At 43.8% G+C, this 15,408-nt stretch overlaps 1 protein-coding gene across 1 annotated transcript in view; it reads left to right on the plus strand.

Moving 5' to 3' along the window:
- Window positions 1-8,504: 8,504 nt before the first annotated feature.
- Window positions 8,505-15,408, plus strand: part of LOC116704735 (myosin-16) — a 127,227-nt gene continuing 120,323 nt past the window's right edge. The window contains exons 1-4 of the mRNA XM_032540343.1: window positions 8,505-8,558; window positions 9,949-10,080; window positions 10,169-10,258; window positions 10,483-10,608. Of these exons, the coding sequence (XP_032396234.1) occupies window positions 8,505-8,558; window positions 9,949-10,080; window positions 10,169-10,258; window positions 10,483-10,608 (402 nt within the window). The remainder of the gene's footprint in view (window positions 8,559-9,948; window positions 10,081-10,168; window positions 10,259-10,482; window positions 10,609-15,408) is intronic.

Raw genomic sequence — 15,408 nt, forward strand, 5'->3', positions numbered from 1 at the left:
AATAGGCCTAATGTTTTTTGTTATAGCTTACATTGGTTCATACTTCTCAATTAGTCTCCCTTCCCTGGACATAACGTCCTATATCAGTACGTATGTAGTGTATTTATCATTCATCACACCGGGAACACCACAATGCTTCTTAATCTTTTTATATTGGTGCGGTCACTTGTCAGAAGAATAAAAAAACATGAATATTGTTTTACAAATGCTCACAGCGTGTATTGAAGTCACTTACTACTTTTTCTTGTTGTTGTCCCTTTCGGATTGTTCGGTATGAACATTAATTGTACAAGATTAGTATAGCTTATAGAGATTGTGCATGGTTGTAAAACATTTCTCTACGTTGTGAATAAGGGTTTGAAATTAGCCAGAGTCCTTAGGGTCCATTTCCTGAGAACATTATTTCCCTCTGCTCACTTTTAAGGCAAAGGCTATATTTTTACACCCCCACACATTCAGTCGGTCCGCTATGTTGGCTTTTTCTCTCCTTTTGACAACAGCCGTATTTCCCTCTCTGCATATTATATTATTCCCTCCTCGTTACTTTCCATATTATATTCTTCCCCTCCTCGTTACTTTCCATTAGAAGCTGCTGCACATTGGGTGAAACATGTGGCGCTGCGTCTTCTCCATCTCTGCACAGTAAATCTGTGATCGATAACGTGGTCTATTGAGAAAGCCGTGAACGTGCACTTATCCCAGCTATCTACACCTGGCTTGACATACCTCCACCTGTTCATCCTGGCTCGGCAAACGTGCAACCGATTAAGCCGCGATGAGCAGATCACCTAAGTCAAGCTGCGCTTTTTCACTTATCCTGGATACTTTATTCTACTTTTGTGCAACAGCCCCTGGTAGGTGTGGAGTGTGTGTGTTGTGTGTGTTGATGTGAGTGAGAGAGATACAGAGAGAGAGAGATGAGAGAGAGAGGAGAGAGAGAGAGAGAGAGAGAGAGAGAGGGGCAGAGCGGTTTGTCAGATCTGCATTGGACTTTAATGAAGCCAGCTGACAGTTAAAAAAAAAAAATCCCAAAGCGAGACGCAACGGGAGTCACATTTAAACCAAGCACTGTCTGAACCCACGTTCACCAGAATCTACTGGTTACTATGTAAGGACTACAGACCGAGTTAAAACAACCTGAAGCTGAAGAAACCCTAAACGTTAACGGGACAGACCCACGGACCGAGTGTCTGAGGAGAGGGATAAGAGAGGGAGAGAGAGGGAGAGAGAGAGGGAGGGAGCGCTGTTCTCAGTGTTTGTGTGTGAGCGAGCGTGTGTGTGGGGGGGGGGCTGTATCACAGAAACGCAGCCACGGCAGCTGAGGAGTTGTATTCAATCCGAGTACAGACATTGACTCGTAGTACTTGTATAATCCTTGTACTCTGCAAAGTGTTTATCCGTACCTATACTCTTTCAGCCAGTACTCGGCTCATCCCATTACCCATACCCTGGTAGAGCCATTGGTGTGAATGGGTATGACTACGGCTGTAACTGTCCTCCCTATGGCTTTTGATAATGGTACATAGATTGACAGCCCCAAACTCATTCATCATGACATCTGAGCTTTTGACCCTTAATGTATTTCATGTCAGCATCAAATGATCTCATTGAAAATGAAGTGAAAAAAATTACTGCGTTTTACAGAATCATGTAAGGCGCTAAACTGCTGCATAACAATGATCAGTGTTGTGTTAACGAGTTCAATTAGGCTTGGACTTATATTCAATGCTACTTTACCCAAGGACACGATTTGACAGCGACCCTGCTAGCTCACAGTACGTGAACAGTTTGGTGGCAGACAATCATGCAAGCTAGAAAGCAGCCAATTTTAAAATTTTAAACTTTGTGGCTTCCTGCGGACGGCGCTCTGAGCGGAGAGCTACGTGACACATGCCACTACGTCATATTAGACTGGCCCTGTAATTGCGACAGGAAGCACAGAGTGCAGAGTGGGAGTGTGTCTTTTATAATGTTCACCGCTTGTTTCAGCTGTCCCTACTAACCTGGATTTTAACAGATCTATGTGTGACCGTCATAACAATGATTCATCTCAATTTTACAGGTTGTTTAATTTTCATGCTCTTATGCAACTTTTGACGTACTTGAACACCAGGAGTTCAATTATTCCCTCCAATACACCTAAGAGTTTCTCCTGTTCCTGCGTAAATCTGATGGCGATTTTCCACCAGAGATCATCCGGTTGGCAGCCCCGCAGAGACCAGAGTGGGGCACCCATGACAGGAGTGGGAACAAGGGGAAGACATGGCTGACTGCAAAGACTGAATAAAAGGCCACTCGCGGATACCTCTTCATTTCAATTATCCTAGCCAGCGTCCAGTCCCTCGTATAAAGTGGACAAGCTTCAGCAAAAGGAAAGTTCCTCTATGAATAAGAAATGCCTGAAATTTGTGCACACGGTATTGTCAGGAAAAAACGTGTATTCTGATATAAACTTTTGTCTATATCTTACGCCCCTTCTATCGCTCAGGGAATTTCCCACAGAAATTTGTCACGCTGTGAACAACTTGAAGTCACCAGTTGCATCAGCTGTTTGAAAATGCAGCGGAGCCGCCCTTTAAACACTGATTGTTTTGGATTATTTTCGGTGTGCGACAGCAAGTCGAGAGAGTACTTCTGGGGAATGAGTGGACAGAGTAGAGAAAAAAAAAAAAACAGTACGCAGAAGTCGCGGAGCTACAGCTCCGGGTGCGCAAGCAGCAATAAGTAAAGGTATTTTTAATCCTAAAACGGTGTCTGAAAACGGCACAGACGGCTCCGTTAAACTCTGAAACTCTCTGGATACAACTATGGATACAACTCGCCGCCGTTTATGAGACCCCGCCTAAACCGGGACTGATTAATGACTGCCTGACCAGAGATAATTACCTGAATTTATGTTTCTGTTCTACTCCACAAACAAACTAAACATTTAAAGAAAACCAGAGGTGGAGTTTTTGTTGGATTTTGTGGATTTTAGTTTTGGTATTAGTGACCATTGCAATTATTCTGTGGGACTTTTTGGTGCTTTTGCTAAGTTTTCTGTTTAAATATAGAACAATTTGATTTGAATTCTTCGAATGTGGTGGGTGTTTTGCGGGTTCTTTCTTTTGTTATTTCTTTTTGTCTAGGGTGACATTTTATATGTGACGCTTGTGTGGTTTTTGTTTCTTTATCCCTACATATAAAACACAAACAATATATAATCTGTACTAGACTGAAAACGATCGTTTCACCCAGCAGAGAGACTGGCTGGAAACCCTTGACCATTTAAAATACAAATCCATAAAAGGGATAAGACAACTGTCACAACGCTTCTACTATTCACGCCGAAAGCTAATGACGATTTAGGTGACTCGGGCTACGGTGAGTGAAGGACATTTCACTAAGCACACATGTTTGTAAGTCCAGAAAGTTCCCTGTGTCAATTCCCAATTGTCACCTGTGCAACACAAGGACAAAGTCGGTGTGTCTGTTGGTCCATCAAAGGTGCTTAAAAAAGTCCTACAGCAGAGCTCCACTGGCATTGTCTGAGCCACTCTTTGGTTTCCTATTTTGGTCCTACAAAACTGGCACTGAAGAGAAACAAGTGGAAGAAGCTTGGTTCCATTTGGCGAGGAATCCAGCCAGGGTCCACGAATGCTACTGCTGTCACTGATTGGGATATATTCGACATTAATGCAAGGACATTGATCAGATACGTCAAAAACAAGTAACAAGAGGACTTAAGCTTGCAAAACTAAATATGAGGACAACATTGCAGAAAAATGCAGAGCATAGGCAACTAATCGCCTGGCATGGGCAGAATGTCAAGGCATGATGGGGATGCAGTTAAGAAGCGTCCGATTCCTTCGATGGCATGAAGGACCTTGCCTTTTCAAATGAACTGAACACTTTTTATAATCGGGTGTAATATTTAGATGTAGTTGAGGAGTGGCAGTCTTTATTACATTGCCCTGGGCAGAGTAATGTCCCGGTTGTTAGAAACAAGGTCCTGACACTCTCTAGAAGTGTTAAAGTCCCGGCCCCCAACGGATCATAGGCAGTTATATAGAACTCTGCTGATACAGTGTGGCAGTTTTGTTTTTGGCTTTATTTGCAAAAGTCTTAATCTCCAACACCGTTCCAAGACTTATTATTGTTCCGGTGCTGAATAGGACCAGAGTCCTCTTAAGTGACTTTAGGCCTGTGGCACGCACGTCTGCTTACTATAAGCGTTAAAGGACCCGGACGGACAAACTTTTTAAACTCTGTACAGGATCTACTGGACCCTGTTTCATTTGCCTACGACCAAAAGTGCCGCATGTACTCTTTTTAATCTCTCTTACCCTCTGGAGGGCAAAGACTTGGTGCGCGTGTTCGATTGCTTTTTTATCTTTTAATTGCAGCCATACACATATTTAGCAGGGATACTTAAAGAGTCTTATCTGCGTTGATGACCTTTGTACCTAACAAGGTCTCACAGCGTGAGCAGTGCAACGCATCTTATCTGAAGGTCTTCTTTTCTTCCACTGGCTGTCCACAGGCTGAGCCATCCTCTACCGTCGATCTTCATTTATTTATAATCCAAATGCATGGCCAAAGAAGCACACCAGGTAACATTGTAATGATTTTTTCTTACCCTCATTAATGATCGCTATCACAAAAATCACAAACTCGTTTATTCGCAAACTTCGAATTAATGTTGATAGACTTTATGGAGGATGTGTGTGTTTGTTTTTGTTAATATTTTTTACTCATGCTTTTGTGAGCTGGAATTGGGTCCCTCACTGGCATAGGATCGATGCCGATAGCTAAGTTTGTGGAGCGGTGTGACCATGTGTGTGGGGTTGTGTGCTCCTCACCGCAGGGGCCAGTGGTTCGGACTCCAACCTGTACGCTCTTTGCTGCAGGTTCATTCCCCCCTCTCTCTTCCCTTTCATGTTTCATTGGTACCTGCTCAAAATAAGTAAGAGCCAACAAATTATCAAAAACAGACCTTGTTTGACAAACGATCCAAAAACATGGCAAAATGTCCACAACACTCTGACTGTCTTAAATCTAATATATGAGACAGGACCCGAAGACAGGTCCGTCCTGGGTGACACCAATCACTAGGGTTCTCACTGATGGGATCAACTGGTACTAACAGGTTTAAAACGTTTGATTCGGTGAGGTCCCCATATAGGCTCTAGCTACTCGTGGAGAGAATGTCAAATAAATACCTGATGGGAGCACACTTTAAATGCAAAGGTTAGGACAAGACGGGACACAAAAACTATTTTGGTCCTGTACTATAGGCTTTTTTTAAATAATCAATGTGAGATTTGACTTCTTATAGTATGTATTTATTTTTCATTGCATGGTGCTTGTTAATGGTGGCTCGGGAAAGCGGAAGTTTGGGTGCCCCTGACTGGAGCTGCTGGCTCCGAGACCAGTTACGGATGACAGATGGAATGACTGGATGGGCTGTGGTTTGTATCCTTAGCTAGGTTGTTATGCTGCATTCTACTTGCTGCAACACGAATTGCCCCCCGGGGAATATGAAGACTCTTGACTTGAACATGCTGGAGACTGCGATAAATCAGCGTCCTAAATACAGAGATGCCAGCAGCACAAAGTGACAAAGCCTCCAAGATGGATGCGGGCAAATGGCTGTTCCATATAAATCCTGCCGTCCTCGTGAGTAGAGAATCCAGTCGGGCTTAGTTCACACCACTCACAGACACACACACCCACACACACACACACACACACAACACCACACACACAACCACACACACACCACACACACACACACACCACACACACACACCAGAGAGTTGCCTTTAGGGAAAAAATAGATCTTGTATAATAACTCAGTCTCGCAGAGACTCGCTGCTTTTAAATTCAATTTACTTTATAGTACCAACCTAACAGTACCTCGAACATACAGATAGAGTAGATCGAGCCACACTCTATATTGTCAAAGACCCAACAATTCTAGTATTTAGTGTGACAGGAGAGTAAACACCTTTTATGGAAAAACCTGGTACAGACCCCAGGCTCCTTGGTGGCGGTGTATGCACAGTGCATACAGTCAATTAATGGAACAGTGACTTTAAATTGAGTAAAATTTTAAAATAAACTTTAAAAACTGACAAGCAACACTACTTTTTACAAAACTTCCCCATCATGACCTGAGCGAATGCTATGAACCAATAAATGCAGCGATAACCCAATTCTCTGGTCCATTGAAACATGGATGCCAGCTCAGGTTGTTTTTGTGTTAACTAGCTGATCCGCTCCGTGTCCCTTCACATCATACACACTGTTCATTCCTTGTGCTAACTCCCATTCCCAAATACAATGGTGACAGGCATCACCTGCCATACACACCGCTTCAACACAGTCTTCTGTACAATGGTAAAAAAGTCTCTTAGCATCACAGCTTAGGTTGGAAAGCGATGCTTTCCGGTGCATTGCTGGCACAGAAGCTGGGTGATGGGCCTTTTAAAAACAATACAAGATAAAAAAAAAACTTTGAAACTCAAAATCTATTTCCAACTTCTGTTTCCTGCTTCCTGTTTGCAACCCACCTGGGGCACGTTCAATCTTGGTTTTCCATGTTGAACTACATGTTCCTCAGAACGGTGTACACGGCTTTGAAGATGTTGAAATTTATTTACAGAATAGACAAAGTCTAGACCACACCCATAATTTACAAGACCCAACAAGTTCCACAAGCAAGCATTTGGGCGTTTAGAATAAAAGCTTGCTGAACGGTGTTTCTCCGCGTTTTTTACGTGTCCAGTTATACCCAATCAGAAGAGTCTCTTAGTACTAATTGGCCCTGCATAGAAAGTCCAATAGGTGGCATGACTTCCCATGATTCCAGCAGAGGACAGACAGTAGCTGTACAAACCCTCTTAACAAAATCAAAAACTATCCGCTTTACAGTGACATTCTACATAGAGAACTTTACTGTAAGTCCTTACATCTAAATGCAAAATAAACCCAGGTCCTTTTGTCAGTGCACATTCCAAAGCAACTCACATGCATGTTGTCTACATATACGTATTGCATCTAACCACATCGTACAGATCATGGCCCCATAAATGCACGGCTGTTTCTTTGAACTTAACCTCAACTAAGCAGCTCATCTAATCATAAACGCTTACAAGATCACCATATCTGTTGACCCTTGTGTTGTTCTGCTGGTCAAATGACCTCGTTGACATCTTTAACACTTATTTTGCTTTTCTTTTAAGTTAGTCTCCGTTTTATGTTTTTTGAAGCCTTTTTTTGGCATTGTTCACTGCTTTTTTCCCCCCCACTACCACCAGTGACCGAACACCTTAGTCCCCACTATTTCTGGTCCCTAAACCTTAGCCCAGAAATATATCTAACTTTTGAGTTAAAAACAAAAAAAACCAATTAAAAAAAAAGCCATGAAGTATTTTGACTATATGTAAAATCAGAGGACGTTGATGGTTAATCCTAGACTGTCAACTTTAGCCGGAATATTGCTATGAAATTGAATAAAACACCAAAGTCATGATAGTAGGGTAGCGTTCCCCGGCTGAATAATGGTCTGGCGCTTTATAACTGATGATTCGGAATCTTTATTTGGTTCGCTTTGCAACATTCTTATACGATTGAACTCTTGAATCACCGTAAAGCTTGAGAAAACATGAAAAACACAAACACCTTCACTTTACATTCCGTCGCTGTATATCTCTCAAGTGACAGGCGAATGCAATATGCTACTGTTAGCTACTTGCAAACTTGTATTCTCTAATCTCTGCAAACTAAAAACGTACACACAACAGTAACTCAGACTACAAAGTTGTAACAGACATGAATGTAAAACTAACATCCCTTGTGCCTCTAACAGCCAGGCTTAACTATATTATTGTATGCCTTCGTTCGATAGACCGCTTTTTCCTTTTCGTTTTGTGGCCGTAACATTTTACTTTCCGGTTTTCTGAACTCTTTCCAATCAAAGCATTAGCGTCGAAAATTACAACCAGAGAAACACTATTTACACTCCCCACCAAATTATTAATTCTTACAGAACAATATGAATGTAAAGACAAATAATTTTACCCAACTGGATACTTACTAAGGGACAAAAGCAAACACTAGTCTCATATCATATGTACATTTATGAGACTATGATTTCAACTCTTTGTATAGAGAAAGGACTGGTTGATAGGTCTTCAAACTGACTCTAGGAGCAGGATCGCTTCTGACTGGGCTTTTCGATAGGATGGCTTGCCCAGAATGTTGTCCCTCCTTTTCATCTTCTGTTCACCAAGACGTATCTTTACCTTTCCGGGTTTGTTTTTCTCAAAAGTCCATCTTTATAGTTGTTGTTTGTCCCAACTTTACCATCTCCACTCTTCCGTGGCACATTCCTCTACCCCTCTCTATGACAATGTCCCGACTTTAGGTTCCTTCTTGGAGTGTGCCAGCGTTGTCTGATTCGATTTAGAAAGGTACTCCCGTTGCCCACGACTCGCAGACTGTTGCGCAATATACTGAACATGACGCCACCTCTTACAGCATACATGTCCTCTTTGATGAAGCTGCAGGATGTGGTATGAAACAAGACTTCCTTGTGACAGGTGATTCGGTGTTAGTGGTATGCTGTCTGATCAGTTTAGGTTGTCAACGTGAGCTGCCTACTGTTCACAATGCCATTGCCTCATAGAAATGGGCCGAATAGATGCATCATCCAGCCTACCTGGGGATATTGAGATAGTTTACGAAGCACTTCCTTCCTCACTGTTCTGATTTGCCTTTCCCATACTCCTCCTGCATGGCTTGAGTGGGGGCGTTCAAGATGAAGTCGCACTGCCTTTGAGCCAAGAAGGTATTAAATACGATTCCATCCAATTTCTTTGAGATCCTCCTTTAGTTCGTTTTTGGCTCCCACAAAATTAGTTTCCCTGGCACAACCGTTTTGGGCGACAGGTCCTCTTACAGCAAGAAAACAACGAAGTCCGTTGATGAGGCGATCTGTAGACATTCATTTCAACATTTCATGTGTACAGCAGCCCGACATGAAAGGCATGTGAAAAGGAGTCAATATCGCTTTTGCTCCTTTCTTCCCTGTTTTTTGTGTGACGGACCAAGCCGGGTCCCATAACCGCATCGGTAAATGGGGGTGCTGGATCTACACGTCTGTTGGCAGGTCTGCATTCTCTGTTCCTCAGCTGGTCTCCTGAATTTTTTCTAACATTTGAACACATTGACGACATATTTCGCAACGTTCGGTTGATTCCTGGGATCCAAAATCCAGTTGATCTATCTCATTAAGTGAAACCCTTTCCTTGTGTTCTGATCTGCTCATGTAATGGCCATTATCATAGGGTGATATGATGATCCTTAGGGATTATCATCGGTGTTTCTGCATGCAGGGAGAAGATGCTTTTTTAAACCCGTCCTCCACCTTTGAGGAGTCCATCTTGATCAAGAAAACATCCATTAGACGCAGTTTGCTCCTGAGATACGTTTGAGCTCCTTGACGAGATCTTGATCTCCTGGATAAACTCTTTGTAAGTCCTTAATGATGATTCACTTGCTTCTTCTCGATCTCCTTCACAGAACTATGACCTTTTTACTTGTTACCTTTGGACACGCCTGAGAGACTGCCACGCTTGCGTGGCCTTGTACCATGAAGAAAACCTTGACACGCGATCGATAGACTTACTTGCTCCTTAGTCCTGTACATTCATAGTCTGAACCCTTTGCCTTCAGGGTCGCCAATCTGGATTTCTGTGACAGTGTACACAGCTGGTGAAGTTCTTTCTCCCATAGAAACTGAGGTCCTGTAAACCATTTGATGTGACAAGTTGCTTGGCACTTGAGCCTCTTGAAGCGAGATAAGCAGGATTTTATCAGTTGGGACGTATCTCCATTGCTCTGGTTTTGTGCTGAGACGTACCTTTTGTATTCTGTTTGACACAAACGTGTGGAAACCTCCAGTGCCTCGTTATTGATGTAGCCCAAGACCCACTGGCGTCAGTCCAGGTACTCGTCAATGTCTGTCAGACAGCTCCTCCTTCCGAGTTTTGCTCACTACAACTGAAACAACAGCAGCTGTCCAACTCTCATCTGGTATAGTTTTGACTTTCATGTGGGCTACTCTGACTTTGCCATAACAGGGGCAATGAACCTTTCCATTTTCCTTAAATGTCTCAAATAGAACATGGGCCAGATCCGTGTGTGCTTGCATCAGGAAGTGGTGAAGCTCTCTTCTCAAGACGAGTCCATCATGTTGGCACATAGCAACGAGGTATGTTTTGATTCTCTCCAAATTTGCAGAATCGCTCTCCAGCTCTCCACTGCTGGATGTAGATCCCACGGAGGGGTTCATTCCCAACTGGGTAACCATTCTTGCACGTTTCTTTGCAGAATCCTTTTACCGAAAAAAAAAATGCCAGAAGGGAGCAATGGGCCCAGCGGTCATAACAGAGGCCCCATGGATGTATGCCTCGACTGTTGCTGCTGATCTTTCAGGGATATACAAAGCTAAAGGTGTCAGATTTCAATGTGCCATGGGATTCTAAGAAGGCTCTTTCCAGTGTGGACATCGTTGAAAGCAGGTCGAGAGCCTTTACCCTCGATTGCACTCCTCAGATGGAGGTATACTTTTTCCCCCTCTAACACCGTTTGTTTTGTTACACCAAACTTGTGCAGTTTAGACCACCTGGTAGCACAGAGTTTTCTGAGCCTCCTTTGCAAGCTTGAATAGCTTTCACAGTAGTTTCCTGTGGCTTGTAAACCCCGTCATCAAACATAGAAATCCTTCTGATGAACAGTGAGCCAAGTGTAAAACGAGTTCTCATCGCCTTGGCCACGCGTTCAACCCATAGTTGGGCGCATCCAGGTGATGATGCAGCACCAAAAAGATTTACTTCAGCGAATTCTTGTGGTGTCAGTGCGGAGATTTTCCATCCTTCCACATAGAAAACGTAGATATCCTCGTCAGACTCCTGCACATGGACCTGATGAAACATCTCTCTATGTCGCACATAAGAGCAGTGTTGGCCGGCCTGCTCTCAAATTTTAGCACACCAGTCCGATTTTAATTAGGTCTGGGCCTGGCAGCAAGTGTTATTTTTAAGCTAGTTCCCATTGTGCTTAGCTGAGCAATCAAAAACAACACGGCGCTTTCCTGGTTTTTTCTGGTGGTAGACTCCGTGGTGGGGTATGTACCTTTTTTTCGCCTTCTTTCTTTATTGTGAATCTCCTCGGCATCCCCCTTTTCAATAACTTCATTCATGTACTTCACTTAGTTTTCCTTGTATGTCTCACCTTCCGTAACCTTCTCTTAGTGACTGAGCCGAACAATGGCTAGTTGCCTATTGTCAGGAGGTAGTTAGGTCTCTCCTAAGGGGCGCGGCCCTTTCATAATGGCCAGAGTTGTTCCTTTGGTGAAGGCTGGGCCCTCTAATTTAATTCAAGACGCAGAAAGTCACTTGAGACACTGTCTTTCGTTCTCCCTGGCATCCTTAACGTCAGACTCAGAACCTTAATGGCATCAGATGATGTTCATAGTGGAGCTCTTTGACAGCAACTCCGTGCAATGTTTGTGATGCTGGGTGAGTCAAGATTAGGTGGTGCGGATACCAAATACTCCACCCCAAATCTGTGCGGACTGATAGGCTCATTATCTCCTCCCAAGATACCTGCCGTGTGCCAGTGCTCCTTGCGCAGTTTGTATCCTATCCAAAGACAATCCACACTCTAGCTGTGGTGGGAATTTCAATCTGCTATTGCGATGAGATGATTCCCTTGCCTTGCAGCATACAGGTAGGAAAATGTGTTTTCGATTCACTTGGATGCAATCCTTTGCTGTAGCCAAGGGGAGATCTATGAGAGTTGTTGAGTATAACCCCGTATTCTGAGACCTGAGACCCTTATCACTGTCCACTAGTTCGTCCCGTGCCAATCATGGTTGTTAACTTTAGCTTTACCGGATAGTTTTCACTTGAAAGGTCCGCGGACATCTTTGTCAATGAAACAGAATCCTCTGTGGTGTCTAGCAGGGCAATAAACAGCTTTCCAGTTGCTGGATTGCTGATGGAGGAAACCCATACTGGCACTATCATAGAATTGGTGGAAGATGGTCCTCAGTACTCCACATTTAAGTGCATTGTCAAAGCTGTTATCTGTGTACATGGTGTTGAGTTTAACGCTGTTGTGCTGTTCGTGTAACTGTCATCATGGCACAGTTTTTGCGGTGTCTACCCCTGCATGGTTTGCACTGAGTGTCTGTGCCGCAGTCTGTTGCATTATGGCCTATCTTGAGGCAACCATAACACTAGTCTTTTTTCTTTCACATATTCCGTCTTTCATGCCAAATGACATATCTTTAAACTCAGGACAGCTGTTTAAGCGATGGTTTGTTGTCTTGACGAACATACATGGTTTAAACCTGTCCCTTGAGTGCACTTGGTTATCAATATTTGTACTGCTGTGTAATGCAGCAGCACTGGTTAGTCCTATATCTTTGCGATAAATACGCCTTTCTGTAGGTGACTCTGCGGAGCGAGGGCTTGCAAGGATGTTACGGATTACTGCAATTTCTGTTCCATTAACATGAAGTTACAAATCCGGGAAGCCTGGAAATTCCAGCTTGGCTTTCATGACTTGCGTGACATGGCGGTTCCATCGTGCAGCTGCCCGTCCTGTAACTTGTTGTATGAGTTTCTGATTTTCTTCACAGTACCGTTTCAAAATGTCAAGGCCTTTGACGTGAGTTGGCTTCTTTGACAAGCGTAAGAAATTCAGCAAATGTTCTTAACTCCTCATCATCTTTTGGACTGGATCTTTGGCCAGTTTGCCCGTCCTTTCCCTACATGCTCTCTGTATTGAAGGGCTGGCCGTATCTGTGGTTGAGACGGTTTCCATGCATCTTGTAGGCCTCAATCATCATGTTTCTTGTAAAAGATGCCCTCAATGTGTCCTTTCGAGCTGGGCCCCCCCAATGTATTTTCTCAAATAATGTAACTTTCTGCTGATGCTATATTCTTCTGTCCTATGAGTGATATGACGGAAGCCTTCCCACTCAATGAACTGAATCGGTTCACCAGTAAAATACAGAAGGATTCAGCATGGGGAGTCGTTAGGGCTATGGTGTCTTGCACCGCTTTGAGCATTATACGAACATCGTCTGTGGCGGCAGTAATGCTGTGGTAATATTAGTAGGCTCTGGCATGACAGCTGGCGGAACAGGTTGCTGATGACAGCTGGCGTTACAGGTTTGCTGCACTGAAGCTGGCGTAACAGTTTGCTTGGATGACCAGCTGGCCGTACCAGGTTGCTGGATGCAGCTGGCGTTCCGGTTGCTGGATGACAGCTGGCGTGACAGGTTGCTGGATGAACCAGCTGGCGTTACAGTTTGCCTGGCTGACAGCTGGCGTTACAGGTTCTGGATGACAGCTGGCGTTACAGTTTGCTGGAGACCGCTTGCGTTACAGGTTTGCTGGATGACAGCTGGCTTTACAGGTTGCTGCATGACAGCTGGCGTAACAGTTTGCTGGATAACAGTCTGGCGTAATCAGTTGCTGGATGACAGCTGGCGTTACGGTGTGCCCTGGTGACACTGGGTTTACGGTTGCTGGATGACAGGCTGGCGGTACGGTTTCGGATGACAGCCTGGCGTTCCGGTTGGCTGATGACAGCTGGCGTAACAGGTTTGCCTTGGATGACAGCTGCGTTACAGGTTCCCCTGGGGGAACCATTTTTAACCCTTGAGGGTTATGATCAGGGGACTCACACGCCAGATCCAGCAATACTTCCTGATGTACAACTTCCAATCTATCTCTAGCCACCTTAAACGATCCTGTTCCTGCTTTTAAGGCTCTCCGTTCACTCAGCTTCTGAAGTTCCAGTTCTTTTTTTTCTGCTGTTGTGCTAGAGCTGAATCCTTTCCTTTCGTTTTTTCCTCTTGCAGTGACCACCTCATACCTCTGCTTCTTTGCTGCTAATCTCCTGCACGCATCAGCCCTTTTTGTGCGACAATGGAGCTTCACTGAGGGTTGGCTGGATTTACAGCTCGAGTGTTTACTTGAGGGGTGATGCTGGTAGACCCATAGATAGACGTGCATAGTCTCTTTTAAGTCAGAGCCACCAAGATGTTGTTTTACAGTTTCACTGTTGAAATCTCGTCTACCTGCATCCGTTCATAGCAATTTTAACATGTGCTTTTGTCACTGCCTCACAGCATCCAATACGACGTCTTGTTTCCCCGTATGGACAAGGGTGTCTCTAATTTCCACATAGATGTTTGACATTGTCCTAGCTTTTCTCCAGGTGTCTATGAGAGCTGCAATTTCAAAAATTTCCCTCTCTGGTAGTCAATTCCTTTCAGCGCTCTCTGGCCTTGCGTGCCTTTGGGTTTTCCACGTTCTAGATGAATTAACCTTTTCTCTTTCTCCGTTTTGTGAGCCCTTCTTTCTGAAATGCAGCATCTTCTCTGTGTTATTCCGTGGTAACGACCAGCCGCGGGCGAAGTTCCTCCTACCCCCCCCCCCCCCTTTTCGCTGACCTGAAAGGTTTCCGTTGCCTGGTCTGAGTCCACACTGTCTAGTGGTATATATCCCGATGCTTCCATTTTGTGAGTGAGTTATCCAACTTAGACCATAACATCAAGTCCTGTTTTGCAGGCATCGTTCATTTCCATCAGGAGCAATTAGGACTGATGGATGTAAGCTCTTACTGTAGCGTCCCCGGCTGAATAATGGCTGGCCTTTATTAACTGATGATTCAGGAGATCTTTTTATTGTTGCTTTGCACCATTCCTTATTCAGATTGAACTCTTGAATCAACACCGGAAGATCTTTGAGAAAAACATGAAAACACAACCCACCTTCACTTTTACATTCACTGCGCTGTAGTATCTCTCCAGTGCCATTCTAATGGCAATAATGCTACTGTTAGCTTAACTTGCAAACTTGTATTCTCTAATCTCTGCAAAACTACAAAAACGTTACCCAACAAGTACCTCAGACTCAAATTGTAACATAATGAAGTGTAACCTAACATACCTTTTGCCTCTAACAGCCTGTGCTAAACTATATTATTGTATGCCTTCGTTCGACCGCTTTTCCTTCGTGTTTGTGGCCTTACATTTTTACTTCCGGTTTCTGAACTTTCAAATAAAAGCATTAGCGTCGGAAAATTAACAACCAGCATAAACACTATTACCAGTAGTGAGGCTAATCCTTAATTTGACTTTGAAGAATTAAGGAGTAACACAAACTACCCTTTACTAGAGAAGGGCAAGCAACAAGAAAATTAATCATGAATGTATTGGTCTCTGACCAGTCTGCAATTAATATCATCTTGGAATATCGCTGCATTAATATCGTCACACTTAATCATCGGAGCGCGTCCTGTATAAACCTGAAGCTGAGACCACGGACGCTGCGCTGCTCA

The sequence above is a fragment of the Etheostoma spectabile genome, chromosome 16 (assembly GCF_008692095.1).
Source record: "Etheostoma spectabile isolate EspeVRDwgs_2016 chromosome 16, UIUC_Espe_1.0, whole genome shotgun sequence".
NCBI classification, from domain to species: domain Eukaryota; kingdom Metazoa; phylum Chordata; class Actinopteri; order Perciformes; family Percidae; genus Etheostoma; species Etheostoma spectabile.